The sequence below is a fragment of the Pipra filicauda genome, unplaced genomic scaffold (assembly GCF_003945595.2).
Source record: "Pipra filicauda isolate LSUMZ 115617 unplaced genomic scaffold, ASM394559v2 scaffold33_size4404698_pilon, whole genome shotgun sequence".
Classification (NCBI taxonomy): Eukaryota; Metazoa; Chordata; class Aves; order Passeriformes; family Pipridae; genus Pipra; species Pipra filicauda.
The window spans coordinates 951,533-964,759 of NW_024104465.1; the positions used below are offsets into that span (position 1 = coordinate 951,533).

The 13,227-nt window shown below is 52.4% G+C and overlaps 1 protein-coding gene across 7 annotated transcripts in view; it reads left to right on the plus strand.

The window, feature by feature from the left end:
* Positions 1 to 13,227, plus strand: part of LOC113984311 (calcium-binding protein 1) — a 72,493-nt gene that overhangs the window by 47,532 nt on the left and 11,734 nt on the right. For 3 of the 7 annotated variants that reach the window (XM_027714231.2, XM_027714232.2, XM_027714236.2), the window contains 5 exons: positions 2,440 to 2,470; positions 3,127 to 3,270; positions 4,532 to 4,641; positions 5,050 to 5,197; positions 6,948 to 7,570. In XM_027714231.2, the coding sequence (XP_027570032.1) occupies positions 2,440 to 2,470; positions 3,127 to 3,270; positions 4,532 to 4,641; positions 5,050 to 5,197; positions 6,948 to 6,973 (459 nt within the window). In that variant the 3' untranslated portion in view covers positions 6,974 to 7,570. Of the gene's footprint in view, positions 1 to 2,439; positions 2,471 to 3,126; positions 3,271 to 4,531; positions 4,642 to 5,049; positions 5,198 to 6,947; positions 7,571 to 12,509; positions 12,727 to 13,227 lie in introns of those variants that run through there. The other 4 variants (XM_039384128.1, XM_039384126.1, XM_039384127.1 and 1 more) reach the window with 2 other exon arrangements.

Here is a 13,227-nt window from a genome sequence, read left to right on the forward strand (position 1 = left end):
TTATGTGTCGTTATGGATCAAGGGGCTTTTGTTCTTCTGAACCTTTACCCACTAAGTGATCACAGAGTCCCTGTACCAGGTCACTAAAACACAACACATATTCTCACACAGGTGAACTTGCTGGCATGCACAGAGCTACCTGTCACAGGAGATAGATCCTGCTCCCTAGTGGAAGGCTCACAGCTGGACAGGTATCCATCTTCCTTAGGCCGTGGAGGCTCATTGTGCCCTAAGAAGTCCCCTAAGTAGGATTAGTGATGTCTCTAAGTACCCTGATGTAGAAAAAGTGCATCTGATAAACAGCTTTACTTTTACTGACTCTCTAGATGAACAGGATTTATTGTACATAGAACAGAAATAAATGAGGGTAAGACCATTATGTATAATGAACTCTCTGGGGGTCACCTCTGCTCATATCTAGGATCTAAACTCTTGGAACAGTTTCATTCCTCTTCCCATATGCTCTCCAAAAGCTTTAGAGTGATTCAGCCCATTTCATCCCAAGCAATTTTACTCCTTTATCATTTTAGGGGATCTTCTTTCACATTGAAAACAGAAAACCTCTTCATGATGTTAGTTATCGCTTGAGTCAGATTTTTGGAGGGACATAAACCCTCCCCCTCCTTCTGCATTCGCAGTCTGTGGCTCTCTGATGGCACAATCTGCATGTGCAAGGATCTGCTCAGAGCCCTGCCAACGCAAATGCCTTGGGGTGCAAAATTGGAGCCGGTGCTGAAGCCCCCACTTCTGACATGTGTCAGTCATGTCGGTTGCAACGTGGTCTTCGGTGGGTGAGGAGGAGGATGGTCTTGTGACGACTGTGCTGGAGGAAGGCCTGGGCCCCACCCCAGCCACTCTCACAAGACAGGCGGCACCGCGGGTGAGTCACGGCACCCTTTGCACTGCGGCGCGGGCCATCACAGCCCTGCACCTGCTGTGTGCCCAGCCACGATCTCCAGGGATTCATGGTTGCCATCTCTGGAATAAAGTGCACAAGGTGTTGGAACAAATAATGGGTGGTTTTCATGTGCTGTTTTATCTAAGGCAGGAGGGCAATTATGCCTCCTGCATCCGGTCCAAGGAGTTTGAATTGTTTTATTACTTGGTGTTGATGAAAGCAGAACAAATGGGATGACATGTTTGAAAATACCAGGTCTGTGAAGGATGAAACAGCAGAGCCAGAGCGCTCCAACAGTTCCATCCAGCACAGAGATGCCTCTGGGAAGGTTATGAGTGGCAATCTGGTCATTTCTCTGGCACGGCCCCCTTTGCACAGACGTAAACCAGTGTGTGTCCTAGTTTGCTCTGCACGCTGAGCAGCTGCCATTAGAGTTTCCAGGGGGGCCTGTGGTTAAATAGCAAAGGATCATCCTTCTCAAACTGATCAAAGGCACTGTCTCCAGGGACGTATGGTGAGGCTGGAGGACACCTGGAAGGCAAGGAGAAACTCCCCACGGTTGAGGGGGAAAGCCGAGAGTGAGACGACATAAGAAATTGCGTTTCTGTGTTTCCAAATCCTCAGATGTTTTGGATTTGCCTGGGAGCCATGAGAGGAATTAGAAAGGGCATTTAAACCAGAAAGCAGTGCATTTCCATGCTCATCTTTTCTTCCTGGTGCAGTGTTGGAATTTTCCTATACTCTTTTATATCCTCCCCCTTCTTCCAAGAAATTCAAATTGGATGTTTGAAGTTGCAGTGTTTCCTGAACATGGTGAATCCTTGTCCTGTTTTGTTTGTAGATAACCTTGATGATGTATATGTTGTGTGTCTGCTTTCATGCCTGGTTTCAAAATGCTTGGATATGGAGTTGAGGCTGGGAGGAAGGGGGGAGTTCCTACCTTTTTGTGGGGACAGACTGTAGGACATGTCGCTGGGACATTGGCTGTGAGAGCTCATGGCTGTCACTGTCCTGCCAGAAGGACAGAGATCAAGCAGTGATTTGAGCAGATGATGGTATAGACCTGCTGGTTACAGAGACTGCTTCCAGCTGTTTTGATTTGGCTGTGTCAGCGGGAGCTGCAGTAGAAATACAATCAGAGCTCTAGAGGAGATCATATCTGCTGCAGGGACAGTCTTTGCTCCAGAACCTGGTGCTGGGGAACAATGTAGGAGCTTCAAGGAGGTGCCAATAGTACCATCAGATGGGGAGGCCACACATATTGCTGTGTTGGCCCAGGTCTCTTCCGTTTTGAGGGAGCACCTGCCATCCCCCTGTCCAGCAGAACAGAGGGAGAGGGGCTTCCACAGGTTAACAACCCTCCCCTTGGGGAGGAGAACTGGGAAGCCTTCCTTGGTAGATGGTATTAAACATGTCATCACCTTCTTGTTTCTTCTCTCACTTTATGGCTTGTCCTAGAACTGTTTGTACCAACAAACAGCTATTTTGAAACTATGTTTGTGCCAAACAAATGGCTTAAACATAATGTTTTCTTTTTGCAGGATAGAGAACTGCGTCCGGAAGAAATCGAAGGTAAAATCTGTTGCTTCTTCTCTGTCCCCTTTCTCCCTGCCCAGTGAAAACCTACTGCCCTTCCAGGTTGGCTCCATGGGGTAAAATAATTTGGGGCAAACCAAGGGAGATGTTTACTGGAATAATTCCTGAAAACCCCAGCAAAAGAAATAATATATAAAACTAGAAGAGTGCTGACTGTAAAGGAATTTGCATCTATTGCAGCTTCTTCAGGGTGGGAGGAAAAGTAAATAATGGGATGTTGGCTATCAGGGAACTGCTGTCTCCCCCAGCTCCCACACAAACTGTTGTAGAGCATGGCATGACTGTCTGGCTCCAGGGAAGCTGTTTTACTTGCTAATCCCTACAGTGAGAGGTTTATAATACAGTACAGGTGTAAAAGTTGGACACACTTAAGAATTTCAGTTTCTTTATGAAGAACAGTTTAGCAATGAACCATTTATGACACTTATTGTCCAACCAAGCTTTTCTGTAAGGAATGGGTCAACAGTGCTGCTGACAGTGATTGCCTCTTTCCGGGGAGATGTGCTGGGAAAATACAGAGTGTCTTAGGGAGTCTGGCCTCATAAAGTGCTGCTGATTCTGGGGAGGTTTCTTGGAAAAGGTATTTCAAGCTGTCTCTGACAATATTGTTCTTTTTGGATCCATTCCCACAGAGTTAAGAGAAGCCTTTAAGGAGTTTGATAAAGACAAGGATGGGTTTATTAACTGCAGGGACCTGGGGAACTGCATGCGGACCATGGGCTACATGCCCACTGAGATGGAGCTAATAGAGCTCTCCCAGCAGATCAACATGAACCGTGAGTAATTCCCACCTGGCTGTACCTGCCTGTTGCTGCTGTGCCCTACATCATTGCCTCAGGCTTTCTCAGTTCCCTGCTGCCTCTTTTCATTTGGATTTTGCCCCCTCCCCGTTCTTTTGGTTCTCATTTTCACTCCCTGTCATCTCCCCTGTTTGTTTGTGGTCCCAAGAAGCCGATGCCTTTGTTTTTGCTTATCAAAGGGACTGTGTGGACTGTGCTGTATATGGAAACAGTGAGTAGAAGGGTTGTCCTTCATGCTTGTGCTGTCAGGTATAAAACTGCCCTTGATGCAGGCAGTCAGACACCAGTGCACAGGTTCTGTGTGCTGTCATATTGAAGCTGTTGTCAGATGGTGCCAGAATGAAGGAAGAGCATGGGAAGATGGAGATGGTTTGGTCAGATGGGTGGTGGATGGCTGTTCACTCTGCAGCGGTTGTTTCTGGATCTGCTGTGTGCCTGGGGATGGGCTGTGAGTGAGCTGAGCTGGCAGTGTCAGATGGGAGCATCTGCTGCAGTCACGGAAAGATGTGACAAACGTACCCAATTCATTGTAACTGTGTTTGTGCCCCTTGTCTTTCACCGTCATTTTTGTCACCTCTCATCTGTGGCAGTGCAGGGTCTCACCCTCAGCGAGGTGGGGAAAACGATATTTAGTGCATGTTATTTCTGACACAGGAGGATGTTAAAAGGACAAGTTACTTCACAAGGGAAGGAGAACAGCTGTGACATATGCGCCCAGTCACACGCAAACGCATCTGATAACCCTGGCACACAAGTGCTTGGGAATTTGAGAGTGTTACTGACAGCTTTCAGACAGGGCACTGACGAGTAAAAGAACTAATACAATGATTAAGCAGTTGGACACACATTAGCTGCTGTAATGGAGCAGGACTCCACTGCTGCAGGGCACTGCCCGGGCCACGCAGGCACATCGTGCTGTGCCCTTGCCGTGCCCTTTGGCACAGGCGCAGCCCAGCGTTGCTGTAAGCGTTGGAACGATCAAGCCTCTAATACGTAGTATGTGATGCCACAAGGATGTGACAGTCCATGGCTGCCTAATATGGGATAGCTTGGGCTCATTCTGCCTAGCCCATAATCCAGAAAATACAGTGTAAAACTACCTCTGCTTTTCCTTCCACTGTCCCACACCCTCTGTGCTTTGCTTCCTGGAGAGCCGAGCGCTCTCTGGGGCACGCAGAAGTGCAAAGTGAGTGCTGGGCACGGAGTTCTTACACACAATCTTTCATCTTGTCCCAAGTGGGTGGCCACGTGGATTTTGAAGATTTTGTTGAGCTGATGGGACCAAAGCTGCTGGCAGAGACTGCAGACATGATTGGTGTAAAAGAGCTCCGCGATGCCTTCAGAGAGGTGAGTGATCCCTCCCACCTGCCCCCAGAGAGTGAGCAACAGGAGACAGGAAAGAGAGAACACCCACTGGGGAAAGGAAGAGGAGAAGGAGAGAGCAGCACAGTGGAAAGACAGAGAAAGAGCCAAGTCAGGCATGGAATAAGGGAGGAGCGGAGAAAGCCACTAAGATAAGGGAACCCTTGAGGCAAAGAAGAGGAAAGATGGTGCAGACACAGCAGTGAGGGGTTTCTGAGGAGAAAAAACAGACTGGATCCCAAAGGCACCCAAAGGAGGAAAAGGAAAAGGGACACAGAAGGAATGAAGAAAACATAGGGCACTCAGGAGCAGGACAATACAAAATCCAAACCAGAGCAAGATCCATTTCCATTAACTGTATTTCCCTCGCTGGTATTTTTCATGTCCTTGCAGTTTGACACCAATGGTGATGGGGAGATCAGCACCAGTGAGCTGCGAGAAGCCATGAAGAAGCTTCTAGGGCAGCAGGTGGGCCATCGGGATATCGAGGAGATCATCCGAGACGTGGATCTGAATGGGGACGGGCGTGTTGATTTTGAAGGTGAGAAGGGATCAGCACTCACTGCCCATCTGCTCTGCTGTGAGTCAGAGTTTCAGCTCAGAGGCTGAAGCGGAAGGGAAGATATGCATGCTCGGGGCCCAGGTATCTGAAGTGTGGAGAAAAAAATCAAGCAGAATTTTTTTTTTTTTCTGGCCAGCTGGATTGTTCACTTGTGCATCATCTCTTGCTGCATCTCAGTTTCAGTTGGGTCTCCATAATTGTAGGATGTTAAGAGATAGAACTTGTCACAGAGAAGCAGATTCTGGTGCACACATGCTGTGCCAGACTTCCTTTTATGGGGCATTTTCCTTTCTGTCAAATCTATTGCAAGAGCTCTGAGGTGGCTGGATTGCTTTGGAGAATGAATTGCACCTTCCTTTTCATCTGGCTCACCTTGTTATCTCGGTTTATAGAGAATTTGTTTCTGTGCCTTTATGCCAGAAGATGGTCATGTGCCAGGTGTGCTCACTGAGTGCAGATATCTGATCTAGAGGTGTCATGTTAAATTCTAGAGATAATTCATTTCTTCTCACACTGTTCATGCCAGAAAGACTTGGGAAAATAAGAGTGGTTAGGCTACTCTCATAGCCATTAGCCATGGCAGGAGCAATATTAATAGTGCTCAGGGTTTCTGGCAAGGAAGCAGTTGATATCAGACAGCTAAGAAGATATAAGAGCTGGAAGGTGTGAGAGCATGGCAGGGTGCTTGTTTCCCTGGTGCAAATCCAGATATCCCTTTGCAGTAAGGGTGAAGCACAGGAAATACAGAATTAAAGTGAAAGTGATGTAATTTTTTTGGTTCAGAGGCATTCCTGGGTCTCCTACATGACAAGGTGTCTCAGTCCTCAGGATTACTGAAGCCTCTGAGGGCTTTGAAAATGCTAAAAAACTGGAAGTCTCCCTAGAAAGTGTCTGGTAGCTGCAGTTGTTCTAATGCGCTGGCTGATTACATGACAGTAGCTCTCCTTGTTTCCCACAGCTAAATTATGTTAGACAGCTAAAATACATGAAATGCTATCCCAGTATCATTTTCTCTGTGAGTTACTGCTTTAGTTGTCAAAGGAAAGCTCCATCAATGGAAAAGGAGAAGTCAAGGGGGTAATTTCCACTGCCCTCCTCTTTGCAGAGTCATTAGTTCCTCGTCAATTCAAGTGCGGAATGAAAACACATTTATATTTGATGGCATTTACACTCAATTTGAGCAATTGTAATTGACTTCACAAGCTGCAGGGTGGTCAAGAAATAGATCCAGGGCATCCTTACAGTTAACTTGTATCTTTAAAAGAACAAGAAGTCCATCAGAGTAAACTTTCCTCTACAAAAATGCTGGTACCCACCAGAACCCTTGTGCTTTCCCACACTGGTGTCTCTGAAGTGGCAAGCTTATTAAGAATTCATACCGTGTTCCCAAGACTGTAAATCAAGGTTCCCTGAAGCTCCAGTGAAAGGAGACAACGCTTGCCATAGTGTCTCACAAAGAGTCGCTTGTGCAAACAAGACTGTACGTGGCTGGGAAGGAGTCCAAGGCAATGAATTGACCTGATAGAGGGATCTTATCACCATGTCTAGTGCAGGGATTAAAGCACATTTTGTGTGAGCTCTCAGGGCCGGTCATGGAGCGCACAGACCTGCTGGCAGTGTGGGGACTCCTGGTTTCACCCCGGCTGCCTGCTGTCTCCAGGGAATGAGAGCTGGGTTGGGGACGGTGGGTGCCTTCTGCTTCAGGGCTGTCTTGTGTTGTTGGTTGCAGAGTTTGTTCGCATGATGTCCCGTTGAAGATTATTCTCAGCCTAAAGAAGAATCAGCACCTTAGAGAGGGCAGAAGAGGACCTAGATGGAGCATCTAGCCCCGATGTTCCTACCTGAAGGTTTATCGGCTGGCTGCAATTAGGACATTGCAAGATGACCTGCTGCTCCTCCCTCATGGTGGTCCCCATGCCCCTCCACCCTTTCACACTGTGAAAGACTTGCAACTTCCTACAACTGGAACCATTCCTTGGAGATGATTGCAGGAAACTGCAGAGCCAGGACTTGCCATGATGCTTTCATGGGATATTTGCAACTTTAGACTCCTCCTCCCCAGCTTTATTCTCCCACCAGCTGCTGCAAAGCAAAACGAGGAGAAATCCTCTTGGCTTGGTGGATGAGGGCAAAGCCATTGGGACTGGTGGCAGCCTCAGGGCGTGCTCTGCACTTCTTGGTTTCCCTTGGTGAACCGTGTCTGTGTTTGCTGTCTCTGTGTGTGTGTCTATCTGTGTGGAGTTATTTATGCTTCCCCAGCTCTTATTTGCATCTCCTATGGTTATGTTTACTAAGAGTAAATTAAATACATGTCTTGCGGGGGGAAAGCGATAAATATGCACGTTGAAATGATGTGGAGCCTGGATGTCCCTGTGAGAGGTGGTGGCTGGGCTGGGGGAGAAGGGCTTGGGCACGTGCACGTGCTGGTGTCTGCACTGGGGTCTGGAGGCCGGTCCTTCCCACAGGATGGGGAGTCACTGCTGGCCACTAAGCCTATCTCAGGACTCTGCCCTCTCTCCTGCTGTCTCCATGGTCAAGGGGCCCGGAGGTGCTTCACAGTGAGGGCAGTTGGAGGGTCCCCGTCCCTGCGTCCCCTCCACTGGCACGGGGGCAGGTGAGAGCCCCTGTGGTACCGTGGCAAAGGAAAATGGGAGAGAGGGCTCAGAGGGGAGCTGGGTGGGAGTGGGATAGGCAGCAATAGCCACCCCATTACACTTTCAGACCATTTCAAACACAACTGTGAGCACATGTACAGTGGGGCTGTGCTGCCCGTGTCTGCAGCGGTGACCATGACGGCAGCCTCCAGGCCCTACCAGCTGCTTCCAGACACATCAAGTGCTTATCCTCCTTCCCCTTTCCCCAAGATGGTCTCAACCTACCACTCCCTTCCCCTACTCTACCAGACTTATAGTTGTCCCCTTTCTCTATGCAGAGGCTCGCTCACAAGCTGCCAGCACTAATTTCTGCTTGGCTTCAAAGGGCATCATCATTGCTCTGTTTTCCTCAGTGTGACTGGGAGCTGTTTTCCTCTCTGTCTCTTTAATCCAACTGGAAGGTCAAGGACCAATATCTTCCTGCTTCCTCCATCTCCAATCTTTCACTTCCAGGTTCTCTTCCAAAATCTTGGGGTCTACAAATCCATATCCCAAAGGAGGATTTTCTCTTCTGTCTTTCTGTTGCTGTGCCAACCAGCATAGCTGCAGAGATGGCTGATATCCCAGTAATGGAAAAACTGTTTTCTCTTATATTTATGTGTGTGTGTGTGTGTATACTTGTGTTTGCACAGCTGTGTGCACTGGGAAAAGTTTGTGTGTGTGCAGGTAAAAGCCAGGAGTGCAGGTGGGCACCTGGGAGTGCAGCAGCAGAAGAGTTTGTGTGCAAGTGGGTGTATGCAAACTATGTGTGTGTATCTATGGAGCTGGTCCCATCTTAGAAATGTGTGTGTGAGCCAAGAAATTGGAAAATGGATATTTACAGATCTCTACATTTACTGGCACAGCAGCTGTATTGTGATTAGGAGGTGAGGGTGATAAATGGAACAGAGTCCAGAGTCCTGGGAAGTTATAAATGTGCTTAGGGTCACATTTATAGGGGAGGGAGAGACCTGTGCAGGCTGGTGTCTGCCAAAGGGAGTGCTGGTCCACAACTGTGCTTCACTTACAGTGGAGCCTGTTGAGGAAGGAGCTGCTTGTGCATGCAGAGCAGGAGGACAGCTGTGCTGCAGAGCTGTGCCTGCCCCTGGGGACCAGTGACGGCTCAGGGCACATGCTTTGTGCCACAGTCAGTGTACACAAGCCCAGTGGGCAGTCAGAGGCCACAAGTGTGGTGGCTGCCTCTGCCTGCTCCTTCCCAGACTCTGCTCTGACCAGACATGTCTTTTGCCCACAGAGTCAGATGGCAGGACACAGTCTTAATTTACTTAAAATTGTAACCCTGTTTCTAGAGGCTGCACTCATCCACAGTGCAGCATCACAGTGGGTGAGGATGTTCTCTGCAAACTACAGCCATTTTCACTTAGGCAGGTCCCTGCGTCTGCACCGTGGCAGAGCCGTTCTTGTTTTCCAGACACCAGTACCAGGGGAAGGGTGGCTGCAGGACACCTTTGTGTCATTGCAGAGGCAGTCCTGGAGCCACAGCTACTTCTGAGGAAAGCTGAGTCTGCCAAATCATCTGCAGCTTTGTTCTGCCAGGTCTCACCATGATACAGTGAACAGGTCAGACAGGACAGGTCTCAAAAGCCTTCATATTTTTTTTCTCCCAGCAGAAGCCCTTGCTGCCAGTATGGTTTTACTTTCACAACAAACCCCAAATAATCCCAGGGAGTTTTACTATTTTCTTGTGCAGACAGGGGCAGAGATTAAAGCTCCAATCTAAATAATCTAATTCCAGAGATAATCCTTTCACTCTCATCTCCAATTTGGTACCAGAGAGGCTTCCAGAGGGTTCCACATGGCAGGGCACAGCCGGTCCTCTCTGGGCACCTGAGCCCTGTAGCCCCATGCTGTTCAGGAGGTGGTCCAAGCAGTGGGGCTGGCTCACGTTGACTTCTTAGATGTCTCATTAGCCATGAGGTCTGCTTCTGACACACACGTCTCTGTTGCTCCTTTTGGACATTCCAAATCCTGGTCCCATTTTACAGCAGGAAATGGCTGATACCCAAAACCTGTGCCCCACATCATTTGTGAATGATCAGGGCTGTAGGTAGACCAGGCAGGACTGATCCAAGACTGAGTCATTTTGGCATAGCTGCCAGGGGACGGGGAGAGATCAAGGGATTGAGAAGACGACCCTGAGCCTTTCACTTGTAGGTTACTGGTGTAAATCCAGCCTGCATCAAGGGACTGACCGATGGCTCAGTGGATTAGTAACAGGATAGAGCCTTTGACATCTGGGGCACAAGCTGGCATCAAGTTGCTGGTGACTGCAAGTATCGATTCAGGGCAGCAGTGTAGGACATCATGGGCACAGGCCACACGGTGTATCTGCTGTCCTCTGCCAGGGGCTGTGGCCAGCCCATGATCCAGGGCTCCTGCCCCTAGATGAGCACAGACACTGTCCCTCCTCACTGACTGCTGCTCAGTTAATCCCTCTTGCTTCATGATAGGCTGCTGATTCTTGGGAAATGATCACCCCCGATAGTTATTAGAAGATGCTCTTCCTGGACAGGCAGAGGAGGTATTGCAATGCTCCATGCCTTGCCCTCTAAAAAGGCTGAGTCCTCAGATGGAAGAGAAAGAGAGGGGGTTTCCCCTCTGTTCAAAGCCCTGCTGAACCGGGGGGCAATGGGCCACCTGCCTCAGCCCACCGGGGCCACACACAGCCCTCAGTGGGACCTCTGCTGCCCTGGAGGGTTTCAGGACCGGAAATACGAGGATTCACACCCTTTGCTGTCTGTAACCTCTGCCCCAGCCATCCCTCCGCCTGCTGATGATTTACTCCATCCCTCTTCCCACTTCACTTTCATAGCTCGTGGCAGTCACCTGGTGACACACAAAGTGTGTATGTGCTTTGAAGTTGTGCTCCTGACCTGAGTGCATCGCAGTTTAAGCTGAGAGATTAGAGAGGATCGTCTGTAATCAGTACAAATGAGCTCTAACGAGGCCTCCCTCGGCCTCGCCAACTGGACAGCATTGTCCTGGCCACGGCTGCCTGCACTCCTTTGGTAACGGAACTTGGGGGACACCCAACAGGTCACAAACACAGCAGGGATATGGCAGATTAGCCTGGATTTTATCAGATGCTGCCAGGGCTGGGGTCTGTAGCGCTGAGATGATTTGCCAGGAACCAGCATGAGGTGGCTGAATCTGGAGAGGTGTTAAGCGTGCGCGTTTCACGCTACTCCTCTGGATGCGGTTTCCTAAGGCACCTTGTAGCTTCAGGAACCCCTTCCTGGCTGCAGTGCTGGCATGGGAGCACAGCAGTGCCATGTTTGCCCGAGTCTAGTTATATCACAAGCCCAAGAGCCGATGTGACAGCAGCAGGAACATGCTCTGGGGCACACTCTGGCATGGGGAGAGCAGGCTGGGGAGCAGGGTGGTTACGCACCCCCCAAAACAGTTCACTTCTCCAAGGCTGTGGCCGGTTAAGAGGCCCCCGAGTGCATTACAAAAGCAACAAACCCGTTTAATTCTCAATCTGCAGCACCAAAAGTCTTTATTTCTAAAAGTAAATGCTTTGTAGCAGACTCAAATTAATAAAACATCACTGGGACTCAGGAGCAGCCGCTGCTAATGCAGCCGGTGCCTGGCGCACACCCCCGAGGCCTGACCGGTGTCTGACGCCTCGAGGAGCACCGCGATTAGACAGGAGGGCAAACACAGAGGCGAACATTGAGTTATTTGCTCCCCCCGCCGTGTAGGGACTGAGTTTCGTTCAACCTCCATCTGGGATGTCTCACTCCAGCCCTCCCAAGACCTTGCTAAGGTCCTCCAGAAAAAAACCATGATGTTACATTCATTCTCCTATAAAGCAGCCCCGCTGGCCGTGTCACGGTCACCTCCCACCTCCCCCTTCAGTGCCCGCTTTGCTTCTCATGCAGTTACTGCGCTCCAAGGTGCTTTCACGCCACTGGCCGCCTCGCTCCTTACCGGGCGGGCGGCAGCTGCCTTCCCCCATCCTGCATGGCAGGGCCGAACAGGAGAATCGGCGCGTTCTACCGGGGCCGCGAACCAGGCCTGAGGGCTGCTGTTCAGAGCGCGGCGGGCACGGAGCTGCCGGGACGCGGCGGCGGGGCTCCCGCTGCCTCACTCCCCTGCCGGCCCCTTCCCCGAGCGCTCCGGGCCCGCTCCGCGCCGCCGCGCCACTCGTTGCCACGGCAACCCGCCGGCCGCGCTTCCCGCCGCCGCCCCGCGCTCCGCCGCGCTGGAGCCCCGCGATTGGCGGCGCGGAGGGGCGGGCTCTGCCCTGGCGGCGGGCGCTCGGGGCAGCCCGCCGGGCTGTCCCCGCTGCGGACACCGCTGGGAAGCCCCGTCTGTCTCTCCCGCTCCTTTCTGCGGAGCCGGTTCCCTCTCGTTCCCTTCCCGCGCGGGCAGTCGCAGTCCCGGTCCCGGTTCCGGCCCCGGCCCGCAGGGACCCGCTCCAGCCACCGGCCCCGCGCCGCTCAACCCGCCTGCCCACCGCCACCTCCCATTGGCCCGCCGCTGTATGAATATGCAAATACACATCCGTGGCCGCCCAATAGCAGGCAGGCAGTTATTTAATATTCGCGGTGCGGCGCGCGGATTGGCCGACGCGCGCCCCGCCCCGGCAGCAGGACAGGCCGCCCCCTGTCGGCGGCAGGAAGGGGCGGGCGCGGCGCCGGGAGCGCGACATGGTGGGCGCCGGTGCGCGCGGGGCGCCGCTGCTGCCGCCCGTGCTGCTGCTGCTGCCGCCGCTGCTGCTGCTGCGGGGCGCGGCGGGCGGCATCGCCGACAGCGTCGTCTGGGCCGTCAACGCGGGCGGCGATGCCCACGTGGACGTGAACGGCATCCACTTCCGCAAGGACCCGCTCGAGGGCCGCGTGGGCCGAGGTGAGGGCGGGGGGACGCGCCGGGGGCGCGGGGGGGTTGTCGGCGGGGCTCCTCACGGGGTCCCGCTCCGCTGGCGCGGTGGGGTCCCGCCGTGCCAGCGGGGTGCGAGACCCGCGTGCTGCCGGCCCGCGGCAGAGCGGGGGGTGTTCCCGCAGCGCGGCGGGGGCTCCTCTCCCGCAGCCGCCCGGGGACGGCGGGGCCCGCGGGGAGCGCCCGCACTTGTCACCCGCGGGACCGCGGCCACCCCCGTCCTCTCGCCGGGGCCGCATCCCGCGGACCCGAGGCCCCGGAGGCGGCGGGATGAGCCCTGCGGGATGAGCCCTGCGGGATGAGCCCTGCGGGATGAGCCCTGCGGGATGGTGTCCTCAGGCTGCGGGGTTGTGTAATGCCGGGGGGGAAGTGGCTCCGCGGGGGCTTGGAGTGGGATTTCGGCTGGAAAGGCTGCCAGCCTGGCCGCGTGCGGCCGCCGGGATCTTTCTTTCTCCTGTTTTCCACTGAACA